At 41.5% G+C, this 17,809-nt stretch overlaps 2 protein-coding genes across 2 annotated transcripts in view; one reads left to right on the forward strand and one right to left on the reverse strand.

The window, feature by feature from the left end:
- LOC138205811 (Golgi apparatus protein 1-like) overlaps window positions 1–3,632 on the forward strand; it is a 29,320-nt gene extending 25,688 nt beyond the window's left edge. The window contains exons 25-26 of the mRNA XM_069162092.1: window positions 474–637; window positions 1,363–3,632. Of these exons, the coding sequence (XP_069018193.1) occupies window positions 474–637; window positions 1,363–1,426 (228 nt within the window). The 3' untranslated portion in view covers window positions 1,427–3,632. The remainder of the gene's footprint in view (window positions 1–473; window positions 638–1,362) is intronic.
- Window positions 3,633–7,054: 3,422 nt separating this feature from the next.
- Window positions 7,055–15,158, reverse strand: LOC138206357 (fibulin-7-like). Its single transcript, XM_069162996.1, has 7 exons — window positions 15,093–15,158; window positions 13,490–13,640; window positions 12,266–12,436; window positions 11,934–12,185; window positions 11,630–11,767; window positions 10,173–10,308; window positions 7,055–7,415 (listed from the first exon to the last, which is right to left on the reverse strand). Exons 1-7 carry the CDS (start codon window positions 15,156–15,158, stop codon window positions 7,055–7,057), a joined length of 1,275 nt encoding a protein of 424 aa, XP_069019097.1.
- Between the last annotated feature and the right edge of the window lie 2,651 nt (window positions 15,159–17,809).

Consider the following 17,809-nt stretch of genomic DNA (forward strand, 5'->3'; position numbering starts at 1 on the left):
GCAACCGGTGATGCACCTTCAGATGACGACAGGGTGTCTGAAAATATGAGATATCTCAAGATGGACCCCCTCCACATTTGGGGGGGGGGGGAAATGTGTTGATTTTATTTATTATTAATGGAATAACATGCCTGAAACGCAGTTTATAATAAGTTTTACTTTTAATTTGAAACCAAATGAACAAGGTGCATAAAATCTGTTCAAAGTGGATTAATTTAAACTTGATCAATTTAGTGACTTCTATTGTTTTAGTTAAATTGATCAGTTTCAAAATAGGTTTAAATGGTCTTTCACTTTGTAATTAAGTGATTGAACTGCACAGAGACACTTTTATTTTGAAATTAAAAGAATAACTTATATATAAAGTTTAAAGATTTGTATTTTTTTAACCAGCGGAATGAGAGAAGTTTTATAGTTTGACTTATGAATGACGTGAACACAGCTGATGTTGCTGTTCTCCCTGCGACCACCAGGTGGCTCCCGCTGAGGGCTTCTCCGACCTGGCCATGCAGGTGATGACATCACCGTCCAAGAACTACATCCTGACGGTGGTCGGTGCGGGTGTGGCGATGCTCTTCCTGATGGGGCTGCTCTGCGGCCGATTTACCAAACGAGTCACTCAGGAGCTGAAGAACAGGTAGACCCCGCCCACTCCGGGGTCAGGACATGCCCACAGGAGAAAACGACCACCACTGAAAAGGACCCCCCCCTCCCCCTCCCCGCATCATTAACGCCCATCGCAGCCCTGAACAGTCCACCGGATCATCTTCAACACTTCGGTTCTTCTCGCCCCGTTTGTCCTCTTACATCGCTGCCACGTGGGAATGACATGACACCACAGTCCTGCTGCTGGAAGTGGGCGTGGCCATTACTTGGAGGCCACGCCCACCGCTGCCCCTCCTTCATCGTCTTTTTATTCTTCTCTTCCTGAGCTTTGATCCAGAGCGGCGGGTCGTCCTGCAGTTGTAGATGCAGTATTACTCTGCTTTAATCTCCCCCCCACCCCTCCTTCGCTGTGGGGTCGGGGTGAGGGTGGGGGGGTGGGGGGGGTTGTTGTGTGAGTTGAAGGGTCGTGAATGAAATCATATTAAGTGTAAATTTATAGAAAGTGGGACGGGGAAATGCTCGTGTATAGAACAGTTTAATGAATCCAGTATTTTAATGCTTGATAAAAGTGTGTGTGTGTGTGTGTGTGTGTGTGTGTGTGTGTGTGTGTGTGTGTGTGTGTGTGTGTGTGTGTGTGTGTGAGAGAGATCTTTCTATCACCATATTCTTCTCGTTTGTCCTTCAGCTGAAATGTTAACGGAGTTGTTTTGCTGTTGTTTTTTTTTGTTTTGTTTTGTTTTTGCTGATGTGTGTTAGATTTTATCGCCATGGGACTGCCAGGCGGGCGGTGCCAACTAGCCCTCCACCGAGCCACAGATGAGATGAAGATGAGGGGAGCGGGGGAAACACACACTTCACAAACACTCCGAGCCAGCTCTCTTCCTACAGCACCAGTTATTCGTGGTCATTTTTCTGACCCGGAGACCTCAGCTCTCCTCCAAGGCACTCCGGATTTATATTTGTCCCACTACCCAGCCTGTGCCATAAACGCACCACGTCCACTGGCTACTCTTCTCCATTCCCACCGTGGGTGGGATGTTTTTTGTTTGTTTGTTTTTTACATCACACTCACTGCCTGAAAACACTGGCTGGTTACCATGACAACGTGTGATCCCAGTCCGATCTCGCTGAGCGACCGTTCGGCATCGTGAAGTTTTTTTTTTTTTTTTTTTTTTTTTTATGGAAATCTGGAAGCAATGCAGGAAAAAACAACAACAATAACAACAACAAACACAATAAAGACGTAAAAAAGAATCTAGATTATTGTAGAGATGTGAACTTTTTTGTGCAAAGCTGATACTGGGATCATTACACGTCTTACTTTATACATATATATATATATATATATACATGTATATATATATTCATATATGTATATACATGTATGTATATATATATGTGTGTGTATATATATATATATATATATATATATATATATATATATATATAAAATAGTTTTGTCATGGCCTTATTTATTTGTTTACTAAAGGTCAAGTTGTTGTTTTTTTCTTATGATTTGAATGTTCTCTGGTTGCCTTGTTCTCCAGCGGGAGTCCTTGCTGTAGAGGTTAGGAGGAGAGGAGAGGAAGTCCTGTAGGCATCAACCTGCTTCAGCTGGCAGATTTTCCACGTAGGGCAGTGAACGCCTCGTCGCCACAAATTGAATTTGTCGGTGATGTTTGGAGAGCAGCTCTGTTTTTAGATCTGTAATCTGAGATGGAGGGAAACGAGCTGACAGGACAGAAACGTGGGAATGTTTAATGTGATGATACTTTGGGGACGACCACTGGTGCTTTCATACAAACCAAACGTGAAGAGGATTCATGGCTCAGAAAACCAACGATTGGAGAAGAACGAACAAACGCATTTAATTGGAAAGAAAAAAAAACAAAAAAAAACAGATTTTTTTTTTTTTTTATTTAATTTAATTTTTCAAAGAAAATCTTCAAATTCTGGGATGTGTTTATTTGCTGGTTTCGTTTTGTCTTCTGTGGTAGTGGACCGACTATTGCTGGATGTTGGACTCGTGAGATGTTTGGCAAAATTTGATCAGTTATTTTTTCAACATTTTATAGAAACGAATCAAGAAAAACGATGAATTGCAGAAAATAATTCGGTCGTCGCAGCTTTTCCTGCTCAAATCCAAACGTGTGCCGTGAACCGGACCGAGTCCCGCTTGTGTTTGGGCTGCAGGTCGACGGAGCCGGAGGAGGATCGCGGTCCAGCTGGTCCTCACCTTGTTTGTCGTCGAGCGTTTCTTTGGTCTCGGTTTGATCAAAATCTCGTGCTTGAAAAGGTGTCGGTGCGTCCGAGTGAAGCTGCGCGAGGCTCCTCGGCCGCTCCAGCTGATTGTGTACATGTGTACTATACTGAGTGTTGACATACTGTAAACTGTGTACTGTGCAGTTGTTTTTTTTCTGATTGTTTGAGCTTGGTGTGGTGAGCGCTGCCCTCCCTGCTTGTAAATGACACGTTCTGATTCATTGAACTGCCTTCAGTTTGTTTTTGTTTTGTTTTTTTCATCTGACGTCGTTTGTTTTTTTTTTATCGAAGCGTGCCTAATCATCGTCCCGCCGAGGGACCGCTCTGTACAGGACATCCACAAACCATGTGTGTGTGTGTGTGTGTGTCTGTGTGCGTGTGTGTGTGTGTGTGTGTGTGTGTGTGTGTGTGTGTGTGCGCGTGTGTGCGTGTGTGTGTCTGTGTGCGTGTGCGTGTGTGTGTGTGTGTATGTCTGTGTGTGTCTGTGTGTGTGTGCGTGTGTGTGTGTGTGTGTGTCTGTGTGCGTGTGCGTGTGTGTGTGTGTCTGGTTGGTTCCTCACTGTCGTTGTTGTTCGGCGCGATGAGAACGAGAACTTTTGAGCGGGTGATGATAAAGATCTTTTTGTAAACTAAGTTTAATGTCTGAATTCATTGAAAACTCCTGATTTTTTTGTCCACTTTTTTTTTGTTGGTTTCTTTTTGTTGTGGTCTGCAGATGAAAGTTGGACAGTTTATTAATAATAATAAAGTCTGCAAGGTTTCTATTCTGCTATTCGGTCTGTTTATTTCAGAACCGTCTTTACACAAGGATGCTGTTTACCTGTAACTTTTTATTATCAACAAATCCAATGAAAAGACACACACACACACACACACACACACACACACACACACACACACACACACACACACACACACACATTTACTGGACAAAGAAAACATCAAATGTTGAAACTGAGGAATTTTTTTTTTTTTTTTTTTTTAAATATATGTTCAACCCATTTGTGGACGCAGCGATGAACTGTGTTCACAGACGATGGTTTTCACAAGTGTTCCTGAGCCCATGCAGTGATTTCCACTCCAGAATAGTGTGTTTTTAATGCAGTGCTGCCTGAGGGCCCGAACATCACCACCATCCAATATTGTTGTTTTTTTTTTTTTTCTTGTGTAGCGATTTCTGCAGATTCTGAATCTTTTCATGATATTTTGTACCGCAGATGGTGAAATCCATTGAGCAGCATCATTTTTAAATTGTCGGATTGTTTTCCAACAGAGTCTTTCACCGAGTGGTGAAACTCTCCAACCGGTTTGGAGCTGAGAAGCGCAGACAGTCGGGAAGTCAAAGAGAACTGAAACAAACACAACTGGTTTGATCTTTTCAGAAGATTTGCTGATCATAAAACAAATAAAGAATAACATCAGACTGAACTTTTAAATATCAGATGAGTTACATGTTTTAATTAAGTTGAACTGCTGCATGTTTTTGTGTCACCAAGTGGTGCCAAATAATCTGATGAAAGAAAACAACACATGACGTTGTGTTTGTAATGTGAGCTGATGGACCTGCTGAAGGTCTCCCACAGCTACATTGAGTTGACGCTGCCTCCATTCGTTTGTGTGTTTTGTGTGTCTGTATGTGAGAATGTTCCTACATACAGTGTGAACATACGTGACTGTATGTGTGCGTCTGTGTTGTCGGTTTTTGGTTTTCTGTCTGGTCCGCGCAGGCTTCGGGCCGTCTGACAGATCCGTGTTACATTCTTCAGTTCGACGGACCAAAACACGTCAAACTCAGTTTCCTCCGAGAAAAACGATGAATGTTTAAAAACATCCAAAAAAAAACTGGGTTCGGGATGATTTACGGCTTCGAACAGAACACAAGACATAAAATCTGTCGGGGTAAAAAAAAGTTTATTCTGATCTGAACACAGTTTCTTTAACAATATAATCTGAATGCAAATAAAACAGTTGAGTTTTGACAGAAAGAACAAATATAAGTTTATCAGGAAAACGTCATCTGAGCATTTCATGTTTTAGACACATTATTATATTGGGACTTTCAACATTTACCATTATTTTGAAAGTATTTCCCAAATCCTTAAATAGTCATCCAATAATTTGGTTAACAAGGAAAAAGTATAAAATATGTTGAAGAATTACAAACTAACTAAATAAATATAAAAAAAAAACATTAAACAAATAAAAACAAGAAGAAAAACATTTTGTCTCAGAAATCTGGTTACAGTGGAAAAAAATATGTCGGTTTAAATGAAGCAAGTTAATGGTCGTATTGGTGGGAGTACAGGTAGAGGGCTTCACCTGGCCTACTGCTTCCTGTGGCTCCGCCCACATTATCTATACAGGAAGCCAGCTCACCTGGATCTCTGAGCAAAGGAACCTGGCTGGCCTCCAGGTCAATACCTTTTTATTGGTCTTGTTTGATGGTTAAAAGTGAAAAGCTGTGATTCATATTCTGAATGACTGTGTTTATGTTTCAGAAATAACTTTTGTTTAGAAGCATATTTGTAATATTTGTACAATGTTTGAGTTGGAATTTAATGATTTTTGTTGGCTAATACATAATACTAAAGAGGGAAATGTGGGAATAGTTGTAGTGTTGCTGTTTCACTAATCACATTCATATCTTCAGTTTTTCAAATGGCAGATTTAGGATGTCAGTTCTCTTAAACACTGAAAACCTTCTGTTCCGTCTTAAACTCGGCTTTTAAATGCGATAAATGTCCGGTTGAACCGAGTCACATTATATACAGAAGTTATAGTTTTAAAGAAGTTCAAAAGTTTCAGCAAGTCGTCAAAAACCCTCAGTGGTCTGACGCCTTCTCTTTAAACCCAGAAACACCTGCAACAGGGTTCCTCCTGTTCACTGCACTTCCTGTTGACTTTATTGGGTGCAAAGGTCAGAGTTTTTAAATTAGGTTTGACACTATTGTAATCTTTACAGTCTAATTGAAACCTAATTGAAATGAACTGTATTTCGATGAAACAGCAGCAGTCGAAGGGTTGAAGGAAGTCTCGCAGAGTTTAACTGGATCAGTTCGACTGAAGTCCCGACGGTGAGTGAAGGAAACGATGGGAAATAATCAGCTGTGCTGCACAACATCACGTTTTCTTCAACATTTCTCTGTTGGAGTTCAAACTGCTCGAGTTGACGGTACAAATATGTCTTTTGACTTAATTGTGTGAATAAACCCATTTTTCAGTCCCTCCAGGAGTTTTTTTGTGATTATTGTGAACAAAGATTTTAGATTTTGTGGCAGATTTTCAAAAAAAATTGTGTTTTTGCTGTGAAAATACAGGAATTAGAAAAAAATTGGAGTGGAATTTCTTTTGTAAAATGTTTTTAACGCAATACCCGATCAACAATGATGTGTAAAATATTCCTGTGATAATAATCCTGCTGCATGTCACAGAAATATTTTAGTTCTTATCTTTTTTTTATGTATTTATTGAACTTGGAGAACCGTGGAGATAAAAGCTCCTAAAAGGTCCTAAAAGGTCCTAAAAGCTGCGTATGTTTCCAGAACAGAGCGTCTGTGACTGGAATATAGAAACAAGGACTACATCAGCCTTTCAAAATAAGAGCTTTAGATGCTGTTTAATTCATGTTCATTCAACACATAGACCTGCTGGATGAAACAAACAAAGAGACGTCTCTGACAACTGGACGTGTGGAGAAAACTCATTTAACATCCAGTAATTCTGCAAACGCCGTCACTTCCGGGTTTTCTGCTCGTTCTGGTGTCCCAGTTTGTTTTGGCGACAGAAGGAAAACCACTGATTGTAAATGAGTTATTTGTGTTAAAAAAAAAAGCCAGTTCTGTTTGAAAAGACGTACTTTCGACGAAAGTTTTTTGAGAAAAAAAATCGCAGGAATTAAGAAAAAATATTTGTAAGCTCCTACAAATATTGTGGAGATCGCAGAGATCACGATTTCCTGGAGGGACAGAGTTGTTAATTTAGTTTGGTCGGGATGAACTGCTTCTCTCTGACTGGACTTTTTCTTTTCAGTAATGGCAAATATTACCTATTCAAAAAGCATTTGATGATTATTTTGCTTAAAAAAGGAGATTTTCTTCATAGTTTCTCAGACTTTAAAAGGTTTTTTTGTGTAAACTGGTAAAACAAACCCGTTTTAACGCTGAACTTTGTAGCCCATCCATCACCTCTAAAACTGGAAGGGAGAGACGAACAGGGTGACCTTGGTGAGGTAGCGGCCCAGCAGGGTGCTGTGCTCCAGCTCGCTCATCTCCACCTCCGCCTCCAGCGTGGCCGGACCCCCGATGGGCGTCACCAGGAGGAGGGTGCCGGTCTGCCGGCCCGAGCGCTGCACGCTGAAGTGACCGCGTCCGCGGCCGCCCGCCAGGCCGAACCGCAGCGTGTCGCCCAGCACGCGAGCCGCGGACACCCGGAAGAGGATGCGAGGGGCGGACATGTTGGACACCACAGACAGGAAGTGGAAGGAAATGGAGTTTGGTGCCTGAGTGCATGTCGTATCTCCCAGCATGCACGGGTTCCTCTCACAGCGCCTGGGGACACGCAAAACGGGTAGAAACAGTTATTCTCGGATTTGTAAGTAAAAATTTAAAAAAGGAAAGAAAGATAATGCTGTGTTGAGGAGGGAACTCAGATAATCAGATAAAACAAAATGTGATCATTTCAGTCTTATTTATTTTTAGCCAGTTTTTATTCCCATGACGTTGGTTAAAGGGAGTCGAGTCACCGTGTTGCTTTGTTTCAAACAACCATCAACCATCAGTGATGTCATCAACCATCAGTGATGTCATCATCCATCAGTGATGTCATCGTTGGTTTGTGAACGTTATGAATCCTCCAGTTCAGATTCTGTCCGTCACCATCTTGTTAGTTCGGAGCGGTTTGGAGCAGGAAGTGACCATATTTGGACGAGCTGGGGGAGGAGCCAGAGGTGGATCTGACCGATCTGATTGGAAACCTGACGATACTACGTCCCGCCCACCGATAGCTGTAACCTGACTGCACCACAGGCCTGTCAATCAAACAGACACGCCCCCAAAAACAGGTCTTCTTGAATCTTCTTTTCTAATGAATGAGGGATTATTTTCAGATGGACCTCCAGAAAACTAATAAGAAGGAGTGACTTCAGCTAACAACACCGAGATAACTGATGGACACATTTTATTCACTTTGGATTTGATGAGAGAAGTTGAATGGGAGTCTATGGAGCCGGAGGCTTTTTGGAGCCGACCTCTAGTGGCACTCGCTGGTATTGCAGCTGAAGACACTTCTGGATCAGAACCATTTTACAGACCTGAAGCTACAAACTCTTTTAGAAACAGTCTGTGATTTTTGAACATCCGTTGACCTTTAACAACAACTTCTCTTGTCATTGAGAAACATCAAAACTGGCCTCATCGCTGTGGCAACGGCGTCCAATGAAAGAGCTTAGGCTTCTGAATTTAGCAGTAGCATGAATGATATTCTTACCGTCAGAAGGAACTCCCTTTCAATAAGCACACGCCTTGTTTTAAAAGTAAGGTTAACTTCTTCTGATGTCATCACTATTGTCTTATAATAATTTATTGCAGGATAATTTTAACGTGACAAACATCTATCCAATTAAATGTGGTTAGCTTCAGATGCTAATGCCTCCCACCATATAGATCATACAGCTGCACTTGATGTGTTGTAGAAGCTCCTCCTTCGTCCTCCTCCTCTTCCTCCTCCTCCTCCTCCATCCCCTATAATCTGTTTACCAGCTCTAAATCAGTCCGAGTGATCAGATCAAATCCTTGAATGATGTTTTGCAGATTATAAGGTGCTGAAGTTTCATGTTGAGGATTTGTTTTGACTCTGTTAATCCTACATTTGATAAATACGTGTGCAGGCAGGTTCACAGGTTTGCTGGCTGCTTCCCAAACAATGACAAAACTAATACAGAGAGTAAACTTTGCAGTTTAATCAATGTAAAGATCCCATTTTGTCGCCTTCTCTTGGATTCGGCCTCTTTTTCTAAATGCCAGCTGCAAACTGAGATTTGTGGCTCCTTCGTCCAGATTTAGGGACAATCCAGTTTTGCCAATGACCCGCGTTGCCACCATTTGGTCTGGTCCAAAATACCAAACTGACCTTCACACTATCCCTACCGTAGTCTACAATTATGATTCAGCTGTAAGAATAAATCACGACTCTGAAACTGGTTTGGAGAAAACGCTGGTTGAGTGATCAGCTGATGGAGCCTCGGTTCGCCTGAGGTCAAACCTCCGTCTGAGTCGCAGCCCAGTTTGTGTCGGAGGAGAGACGTTAAATGACGGGTGGAGACAGGATGTGGTTAGACTCTTTGTTTTTTATATGTCTCTCCATCACTGTCATGGTCTCTGTTTCCTGAGGTGAGAGGTTTGTGGTGTTCGCCTCGTTTGCATTCCTCCTCTTCTTGCTGTGTTTGCTGTTTCATTGTGTTTTTTTCACATTTGATTTAATTGTCGTGTATTTCGGGGCAGTAAGTGTGTTTGCTTCCACTTAATTCGTTTGTTTGTTAGCTCGCTCGTGTCTTCAGGCTCAACAGTTGACTGTTAAATTCAGACTCAGAGTTTTGTGTTGAAACTGAAATCAGTTGGTTGTTAAAAATCTGACCGAAGAGTTTCAATCTCTTTCAATTTCCTTTACGAGCTTTGTGGAAGTTGGAGGAAAAATGCAGTGTTGTGAAAATGCTGAAATTACTGTAATAACACCACATTTTTTCTCGCACTAATTAATTTTTTTTTAATTTGTCTGATACTTTGATTTATGGTAAAAAACAACAACAACTGCATTTCTTACAGTCGCTTCTCTGAATCTGTTAAATGAATACTGGACTCCAAATAGCACCCATGTGCACCGTGCAGCGGACGGCGAGTGTTTCACTCTTTATATTGTGATGATGTCACAAAATTAACAATTTATTTTCTAGTGTATGGAAAAGTTTTATCAATATAAAACCTTTGTAGATTAAAATGTGTTTTTAATATGTTTGCAGTTCTCATAACAAGTTTTATCAGCCTGAAATGTGTTTCCAGGACGGAGCCAACGACGGTCTCGGATCAGGACTAGTTGGTTGAACAAGTTAAATATCCGGAGTGTTGTTTGGATTTGTTAGATAATGACACCTTACAGACCCGGTGAGGTCGACCCACGCCGGGTCTGTATGAATCCGGGTCTCTATCACTACAAAGGCAACAAACATGTGATGTAGAAGAAATGGACAGCTCAGCAGAAAACTTTGGGAAGAAAGATGGAAAGATGAGGATCTGGGTGTTACAGTCTCTCACATCGGTGACGTCTTGATGTACGAAGCGTTCTTCATGTGAGGACACTCCACCGTCACACACTGGAAACCTCCGAAGGTGTTCACACACACCTGCTCCGCTGTGCAGTTGTGAATGTGGTTTTTACACTCGTCGATGTCTGAATGGGAAAGAACAGAGATGAAAGTTACACACCTAAACATCCTCCTTAAAGATGTCATTTGTAAGAATTAAATGACATTTTTTTTAAAACCCCTCGGAGCATCAGGCAGCGACAGAGAGTCACTGTAGAGTCCAGCCAGTCTGCCATCAGTCAGGGTTACACTGAAATCTGTGACGGTGTGTTCAGACCAAACGCCAAGCGAATGATTCCCGCGGAGTGACAAAAAAATAAAATAAAATTAAAAAAATAATAAAAAAAAAAAAAAAAAAAAACAAAAAAAAGCTGCAATACCAGCGAGTGCCACTAGAGGTCGGCTCCAAAAAGCCTCCGGCTCCATAGACTCCCATTCAACTTCTCTCATCAAATCCAAAGTGAATAAAATGTGTCCATCAGTTATCTCGGTGTTGTTAGCTAAAGTCACTCCTTCTTATTAGTTTTCTGGAGGTCCATCTGAAAATAATCCCTCATTCATTAGAAAAGAAGATTCAAGAAGACCTGTTTCTGGGGGCGTGTCTGTTTGATTGACAGGCCTGTGGTGCAGTCAGGTTGCAGCTATCGGTGGACGGGACGTAGTATCGTCAGGTTTCCAATCAGATCGGTCAGATCCACCGCTGGCTCCTCCCCCAGCTCGTCCAAATATGGTCACTTCCTGCTCCAAACCGCTCCGAACTAACAAGATGGTGACGGACAGAATCTGAACTGGAGGATTCATAACGTTCACAAACCAACGATGGGATGGATGATGACATCACTGATGGATGATGGTTGGTAACATTATACTTAATTATCTCTGATGAAGCATCAACACTATTATTTCTAGACACACTATGGATTTAGTAAATTTTTGAACGTTTTAAACTAAACATCTTCCAGATTGTTTCTTTAACTGACGGGACGACCGCTGCGCTGCCTAGTGGAGTTTCAGGTGCTCTACCTGGTGGAGTTTCAGGTGCTCTACCCGGTGGAGTTTCAGGTGCTCTACCCGGTGGAGTTTCAGGTGCTCTACCCGGTGGAGTTTCAGGTGCTCTACCCGGTGGAGTTTCAGGTGCTCTACCCGGTGGAGTTTCAGGTGCTCTACCTGGTGGAGTTTCAGGTGCTCTACCCGGTGGAGTTTCAGGTGCTCTACCTGGTGGAGTTTCAGGTGCTCTACCCGGTGGAGTTTCAGGTGCTCTACCCGGTGGAGTTTCAGGTGCTCTACCTGGTGGAGTTTCAGGTGCTCTACCCGGTGGAGTTTCAGGTGCTCTACCCGGTGGAGTTTCAGGTGCTCTACCCGGTGGAGTTTCAGGTGCTCTACCCGGTGGAGTTTCAGGTGCTCTACCTGTGCAGCTGCGGCCTTCTGTTGCGAGGTTGTAGCCGGCTGGACAGAAGCAGTGGAAGCTGCCGGGTGTGTTGACACACTGATGGACACAGAGCTGACCCGGCTGACTGAGAGGAAACAGGTGACACTCGTCGATATCTGAAACGCAGACGCAACCGTAGGAACAGTTAGAGCAAGCTGAGGATTCTGTTTGTATTTGTTGGATGATAGTTTATGAAATATTGTAGAGTTTGACAGGCTAATCGAGCAATTTGAAGATGTCACTAAAAGATTGTCACTTCAAAGAAAAATAAATATTTCTTACCCGTACAGATGTTGCTGTCACGGCCTGATATGGTGAAACCCACGTCGCAGGTGCAGCGGGTGGAGCCCAGGAAGTGTGTGCAGTGAGAGGGTCGGACGGAGGAGGAGAGGGAGGAGAACGTGGGTGAGGAAGAGGAGTGAGGAGAAGGTGAAGATGAAGAGGAGGAAGATGCCGACAGAGCAGCAGAGGCAAGAAAGGACGAGGGTGAGGATGAGGAAGGAGCAGCCGGAGAGAAGGAGGCGCCGTCGAGACCTGCGGAGAAAGATGAAGTAAAGAAATGCTCAGCTCGCATTCACGCTTATCTTTGACTTGTAGCTGAACGTGTGACTCACGTGTGCACATGGAGCGCTGGCCGCTCCACTTCAGCGTCTCCAGACACACTCGGGTGCGTGGACCAATCAGCTCGTAGCCAGGCTTGCACAGGAAGTGGACCTCGTGGCCGACGCCAAACACTCGGCCCAGCCTGCGGCCATGAGTGGGGGGTTCTGGTTTAGCGCAGGATGCTAGGAGCAGGTGTGTTAGTTACAATCTGAGGTGACATCATCATCATATTCATCAAGTTTATTGTGACTTTTCTATTGTAAACATTTCTGCTGCTGCTGTAAAACCATATATATTCTAAGAAGAGCCAATAACAGTAATTATAAAAATAAAAAACAGTGCTGATCATTTTGTGAAAATGCAGTTTTCCTTCAGACACCTGCTGCCCGCTGAGCTGCTCTGTGCAGCAGTGGTGGAGTCTCCAAAGACCATTGCAGCAGATGTTTTAATGTACAGCGAGCTCTTCTCAAGAAAAGTGAAAAAAATAAAAAGCAGACCGGGACCTCCAGATGACACTCAGGCCCGTTTTAACCAGATTTATGGTATTTTGAGTAGAACTCATTGAGCTGATGTGTAAAATGTTCTGCCACATGTCAGGTGATGCATCGGAAATGTGGATCATTTAACTCAAAACAAACAATGTTGAAGAGTGAGCATAAGTAAACTATGCACACTTAAATCTCCCGATGCAACTCATTTATTAACAACGCTGCTAAAGACCAAGGTGCTCAAAATGTCCCTGTTGTTGCTGTTTTAGTAAATGAATTGCATCGGGAGCATCATTTACTTTCATATCATTAATTTAAAGGGCTTAAGCTGTGTTTAAATTGTTCAAACCTTTTTTCATGATTAACTGAATCAGAAGGTGGCGTTCAAAACTTAGAGTTTTAATTATTTATGTAAGTGTGATTAAATATGTACATCCACTAAACCTGTCTGGGTAGGTCTGATAAGTCTGTTAAAGTGCCCTCGTTCCGCTGCGCTGCACTGAGACCTGGTTTCAGCTACCGGATGTGCAAACATGATTTCACCTCAAAATTGACACCATAATTTGCCCTGCACGAGCACATCTTTACCAACACACTGCATCCATCTGGGAGCAGCAGGGTTCATATTGAGACACAAAAATAACAACTCGAGGCCAGCGCGGGAAAAAAAAGCTGCTTACGCTGGACTAAAAATACAAACGCGTGGATCGGCACGCCGACCAGATTTGCGTCCCTCACCGTTTTTGCCCGTTTTAAAGATGGCCATCGTGGTGTTGTGTAGAGCAGTTATCTTCTTCCTGAGCGAGCGCACGCCTTGCTGGTACGACGCTTCGTGGACCGCCAACATCTTCTCCACCTGTCGCAGCGAGTTCAGCAGATCGTGGGTGGACGGACACTCCTGCGGACGGGACGAGGAAAGGTCAGAGGTCAGACTGCAACTGCAACATGAGATCATCTCTCCTTTAGTCAATTTGGGCTTTTTTAACTCATTAAAAGAAACACATCACACTCAGAAGCCCAGGGCAGGTGTTAACCATGTTAACCATCTTTAACATTAAACATACTGCTGTCTATTTAATAATATAAAAAAAGACAGATTCTATTTTTAAAAGTAAAAGTTTTATCATCCTCATTGGAAGTGCAAAAACACATGTCATTTCCCTGAAGAAGAGAACTCCAGCAGACTTTAACTCCTGTCTGTCTGCAGTGTTTCAGGTGCGAGGTCTATACATAGAGGTGAAGTTTTCAGAGCTGCAGTAACACGTGGGTGAAGACTGGACCAGCGCCGGCCGCTGACCTCACACCGACGGCTCAAACGCAGCTCGATGCGCTGCAGCGGCCACATAATCAACCTCCTGAGCGATGGAGGCGTTTCTCTCTGGTCGGCTGTCGGCAGTGACCCAGAAGGAGGAGGGTGAACTTGAGCCCTGCATGTCAGACTGCAGTCACCGCCAACCGGGACATTTGTCAGGTAAACATATCATCTGCAATATGTTCTATAAACAAACTCAACTATGTTTTGAGAAAATGAGTCTCCTTGGTGATCCTGACATCATCATTCTGTATCGACTGTTTAGATGAAACTGCCACATAAATTATGATAATATATATTCTTATCTTTAACTGCCCTGGCCTTCTAATATTATTTTACTCACAGACATTATTTTTTTCTAACTTTTATTTCGCCAGGAAACTTACAGACTAAAAACTGCAAACATGACAAACTGTCACAAGATCAGAATGAAACAAAAAGTTAAGAAACTGATCTGTGAAATTGCAAAATTAAATTTCCATTAACAGTCATGTTAAAGATCTGGTCATATGCAACCTAAAAAACACATATTTATAACATAATAGTTTTTCTGCCACTATTTGCTAAATGCTTGCCTCCATTTGTGATTATTAGGCTGTTACCAAAATAATTTTGCACTTCCTTTTTAGAAATTGTTCTTAAATTAACAACTAAAACTTTTTTATATGCCACTTTTCAGACAAGCAAATAAAAGTGATTTACAGAGGAATGGAAATACATTGAAAATAAAAAGTAAAGAAGGCAGTTTAAAGTGCTTTCGAGGTGTAGATGGTGATGCTGAGGGCTTGGTCATAAGATTAGATAAATTTAAATGAATACATTCAGAAATAAGTCAATAAATCTTGTCACATGTTTTAACTTGTCTTTTAAACCCATAAAAAAAAGAAGCAACAGATCAAATCCAATCAAAATAGTCTTTTTTCTTATATTGTTCCATTAAAAGTATATTTGCGACACAAGGAGTTGAATATATGTTAAACGTACTGTTTATATATGCTAGTAGTCATTCATTCAACATTATAATTTCTGCAGACTCACCTGGGCAGAAGAAATTGAGGCCTGATGAAGACTCATCATAAACACAACGACCCCGACAGCCTTCATCCTGGACAGAAGCTCCATCCTCATCCTGGTGAACGTTCTCCAGATGAACTGTCAGCGGTCGGGAGATCAGCTCTGTGCATTCAGCTCCTCCTCTGCTGCTCCTCCTCTGCTGCTCCTCTAAAACTGAACCATCTCCTCTCCTGTCGCTTCTTTTCAAGGGCACTTGCCAAAAATTCTCCTCCAGTCGCTCACAGCCCTTCTTCTCCACCTCCAACTGGCTGTCAGACATCTAGGAGGTGGGAGCTGATGAAGGAGGTGGTGGACGAGGCCACATCTTAAACATGCTTTCGCTTCTTTCTTTTTTTTTTATCCATCAGCATCCTCAGAAATAGACTCAAATTATAAGAAGTCAGCTGGCAGTGTTTTTAATCATCATACTTTGGTGACTATTTCAAATTCACTCTTCATCTCAGGAATGTGACTTATGCTCCAATTACAGCAAGTCCCCCTTTTCTTTTGAAATCCTAAACCTGCTGCGTTCCTGGATAATGCCGTGTGGTTCCTAAATGACAAGGCAGCCATGTCTCAGTTAGTAGCTGATAGCTCCGCCTCTTCCGGAGCCTCACAGAAAGAGAGCTGCAGGGATTTTGGAGGAAACATTACAGAAGACCCTGAAATCACACAGCAGCTGCTACAAGTCCAACCTTTAACTCATATTAGTCACATACTGTATAAAGTATGATAATAGAGTTTGAATGCACACTATGATCTCCTGTATGAAGCTTACAGCATCTGAATACTTGAAAATCCCAAAAAGAAAAAACACAGCTGCTTTTGGAAGAATAAAGTTTCAGTGAAAGTACTTTAAAAGATGAAAACTTCTCCAAACTTTCACAATCTCCATCAAATAAGACCCTAAATGTTTGTTGAAGAATCTTCTGCAAAAGGAATCTTTTTGTCAGATTTGACTTTGTCCTTGAAAGTCTGTTGAAGATTGTTTTGCTTTTGGAAAAAGAAACAGGATCATGAGAATTATTTACTCTGATGCATTAACACACGTGAATTAGGCCATTTAATTAATGATTGGAAAGTAAATGATTCACACTCAAAGCTCCCGATGCAATTTATTTACACCACAACATCAGTTTATTCATTAACACCACAACATCAGTTTATTTATTAACATCACAACATCAGTTTATTTATTAACACCACAACATCAGTGATGTTTGCAGCACATTGCTCTTCATCAGTGTCGTTGATAAATTAATTGCATCGGGAGCATTAAGTGTGAATAATTTACTCCCGCTCGCTCTTCAATATTATTGTAGAACCTGATTTCTCCAAATTTGCTGAGTGTTCTTTATTCACTTTGACATGTAATTAATGAGGAAATAGCAAAGTTATGAGTTAAATTATTAATATTTCCGAATGCATCATATGATTACATCACATTAATAAAGCACCATACTACAGTGGTGACTCTGCATTGTTTTTAAATGAACACTTTGATGTCCGGCCGTTGATTTCAACAACAGTAATTTCCGTATGCAGTAAAAATTAACTCTGCACTTGGATAATTTATTACATGATCAATTTATTTGATATTATTTTGGTCTTTTGAATATCTTTGCATCCTCGAAAAGTTTTTAATGAGCTACACAGAGAAAAGTATATTCCAAAATATTGGAATTTGAGATTTTTAACATTTTATTTTTACAATTTTCTTCACTTCAACACTGTGGTGACTGTTAATAAAGTCACTCGCAGCAGCTGGCAGCTCCTTATTACACAGTTTACTTTCATCAGGCTTCATTTCATTATTTGTAACCAGCTGTATGAACAGAACCACATTAAGCGTCCGAGCCAAAGGCTCATTTATCAGTTTTATGACAGAGTGAATTTCACTGTTCAGACCACTCAGGAAATCAGTTGTAAACTGTTATTTAGACTCTGACAATTTCCTGAAATGAGCATAAACTCTGAAAACAAATTGCATTTAGTAGATATAAATAGAAAGATTACATTTGGGACATTTCCACCAGGTGGTTTCATCAGGTTCTGCTGGTAGTTTAGTCATCACTTAATATTTCTTGGTAAGTAAAAATGTTGACAAATCAGTTTGGGCAAAGTGAGTTAAAAGCTCAAAATTTAAACATTAAACTGGTTCAGAATTGATTCAGATTATCTGTTAAATAGTTTGATATTATGAAATAATATGATTGAGATTTGTAGCTAAATCAGTTGACCACGCTTTAATGAGTAAATCAGTTTCACAGATCCTGTTTTGGAATTTAGTTTTTTGGGGGGTTTAAAAATGCTTGGTTTAGTTTAGTCTATCAAATCTTTGCCAGAAACAATAAAACAGTTTGATTTAGTTCACAGTTTGATCAAACCATTTTTTTTTAGGTTAACAAATTGATTAGTTTAACAGTTAAATTTTTGGAGATAATTCAATTCAATTTAATTTATTTATATAGTGCTAAATCACAACACAGGTTATTTCATGGCACTTAACACATTAAAGTCCTTACAGCAGAACTTCCCTTTAACAGGAAGAAACCTCCGACAGAACCAGGATCAGAGGTGGGCGGAGCATCTGTTAACAGAACCAGGATCAGAGGTGGGCGGGGCATCTGTAAACAGAACCAGGATCAGAGGTGGGCGGAGCATCTGTTAACAGAACCAGGATCAGAGGTGGGCGGAGCATC

This window comes from Embiotoca jacksoni, unplaced genomic scaffold, assembly GCF_022577435.1.
Source record: "Embiotoca jacksoni isolate LCO1_2020_lvr unplaced genomic scaffold, fEmbJac1.0.p SCAF_3, whole genome shotgun sequence".
Taxonomy (NCBI): domain Eukaryota; kingdom Metazoa; phylum Chordata; class Actinopteri; family Embiotocidae; genus Embiotoca; species Embiotoca jacksoni.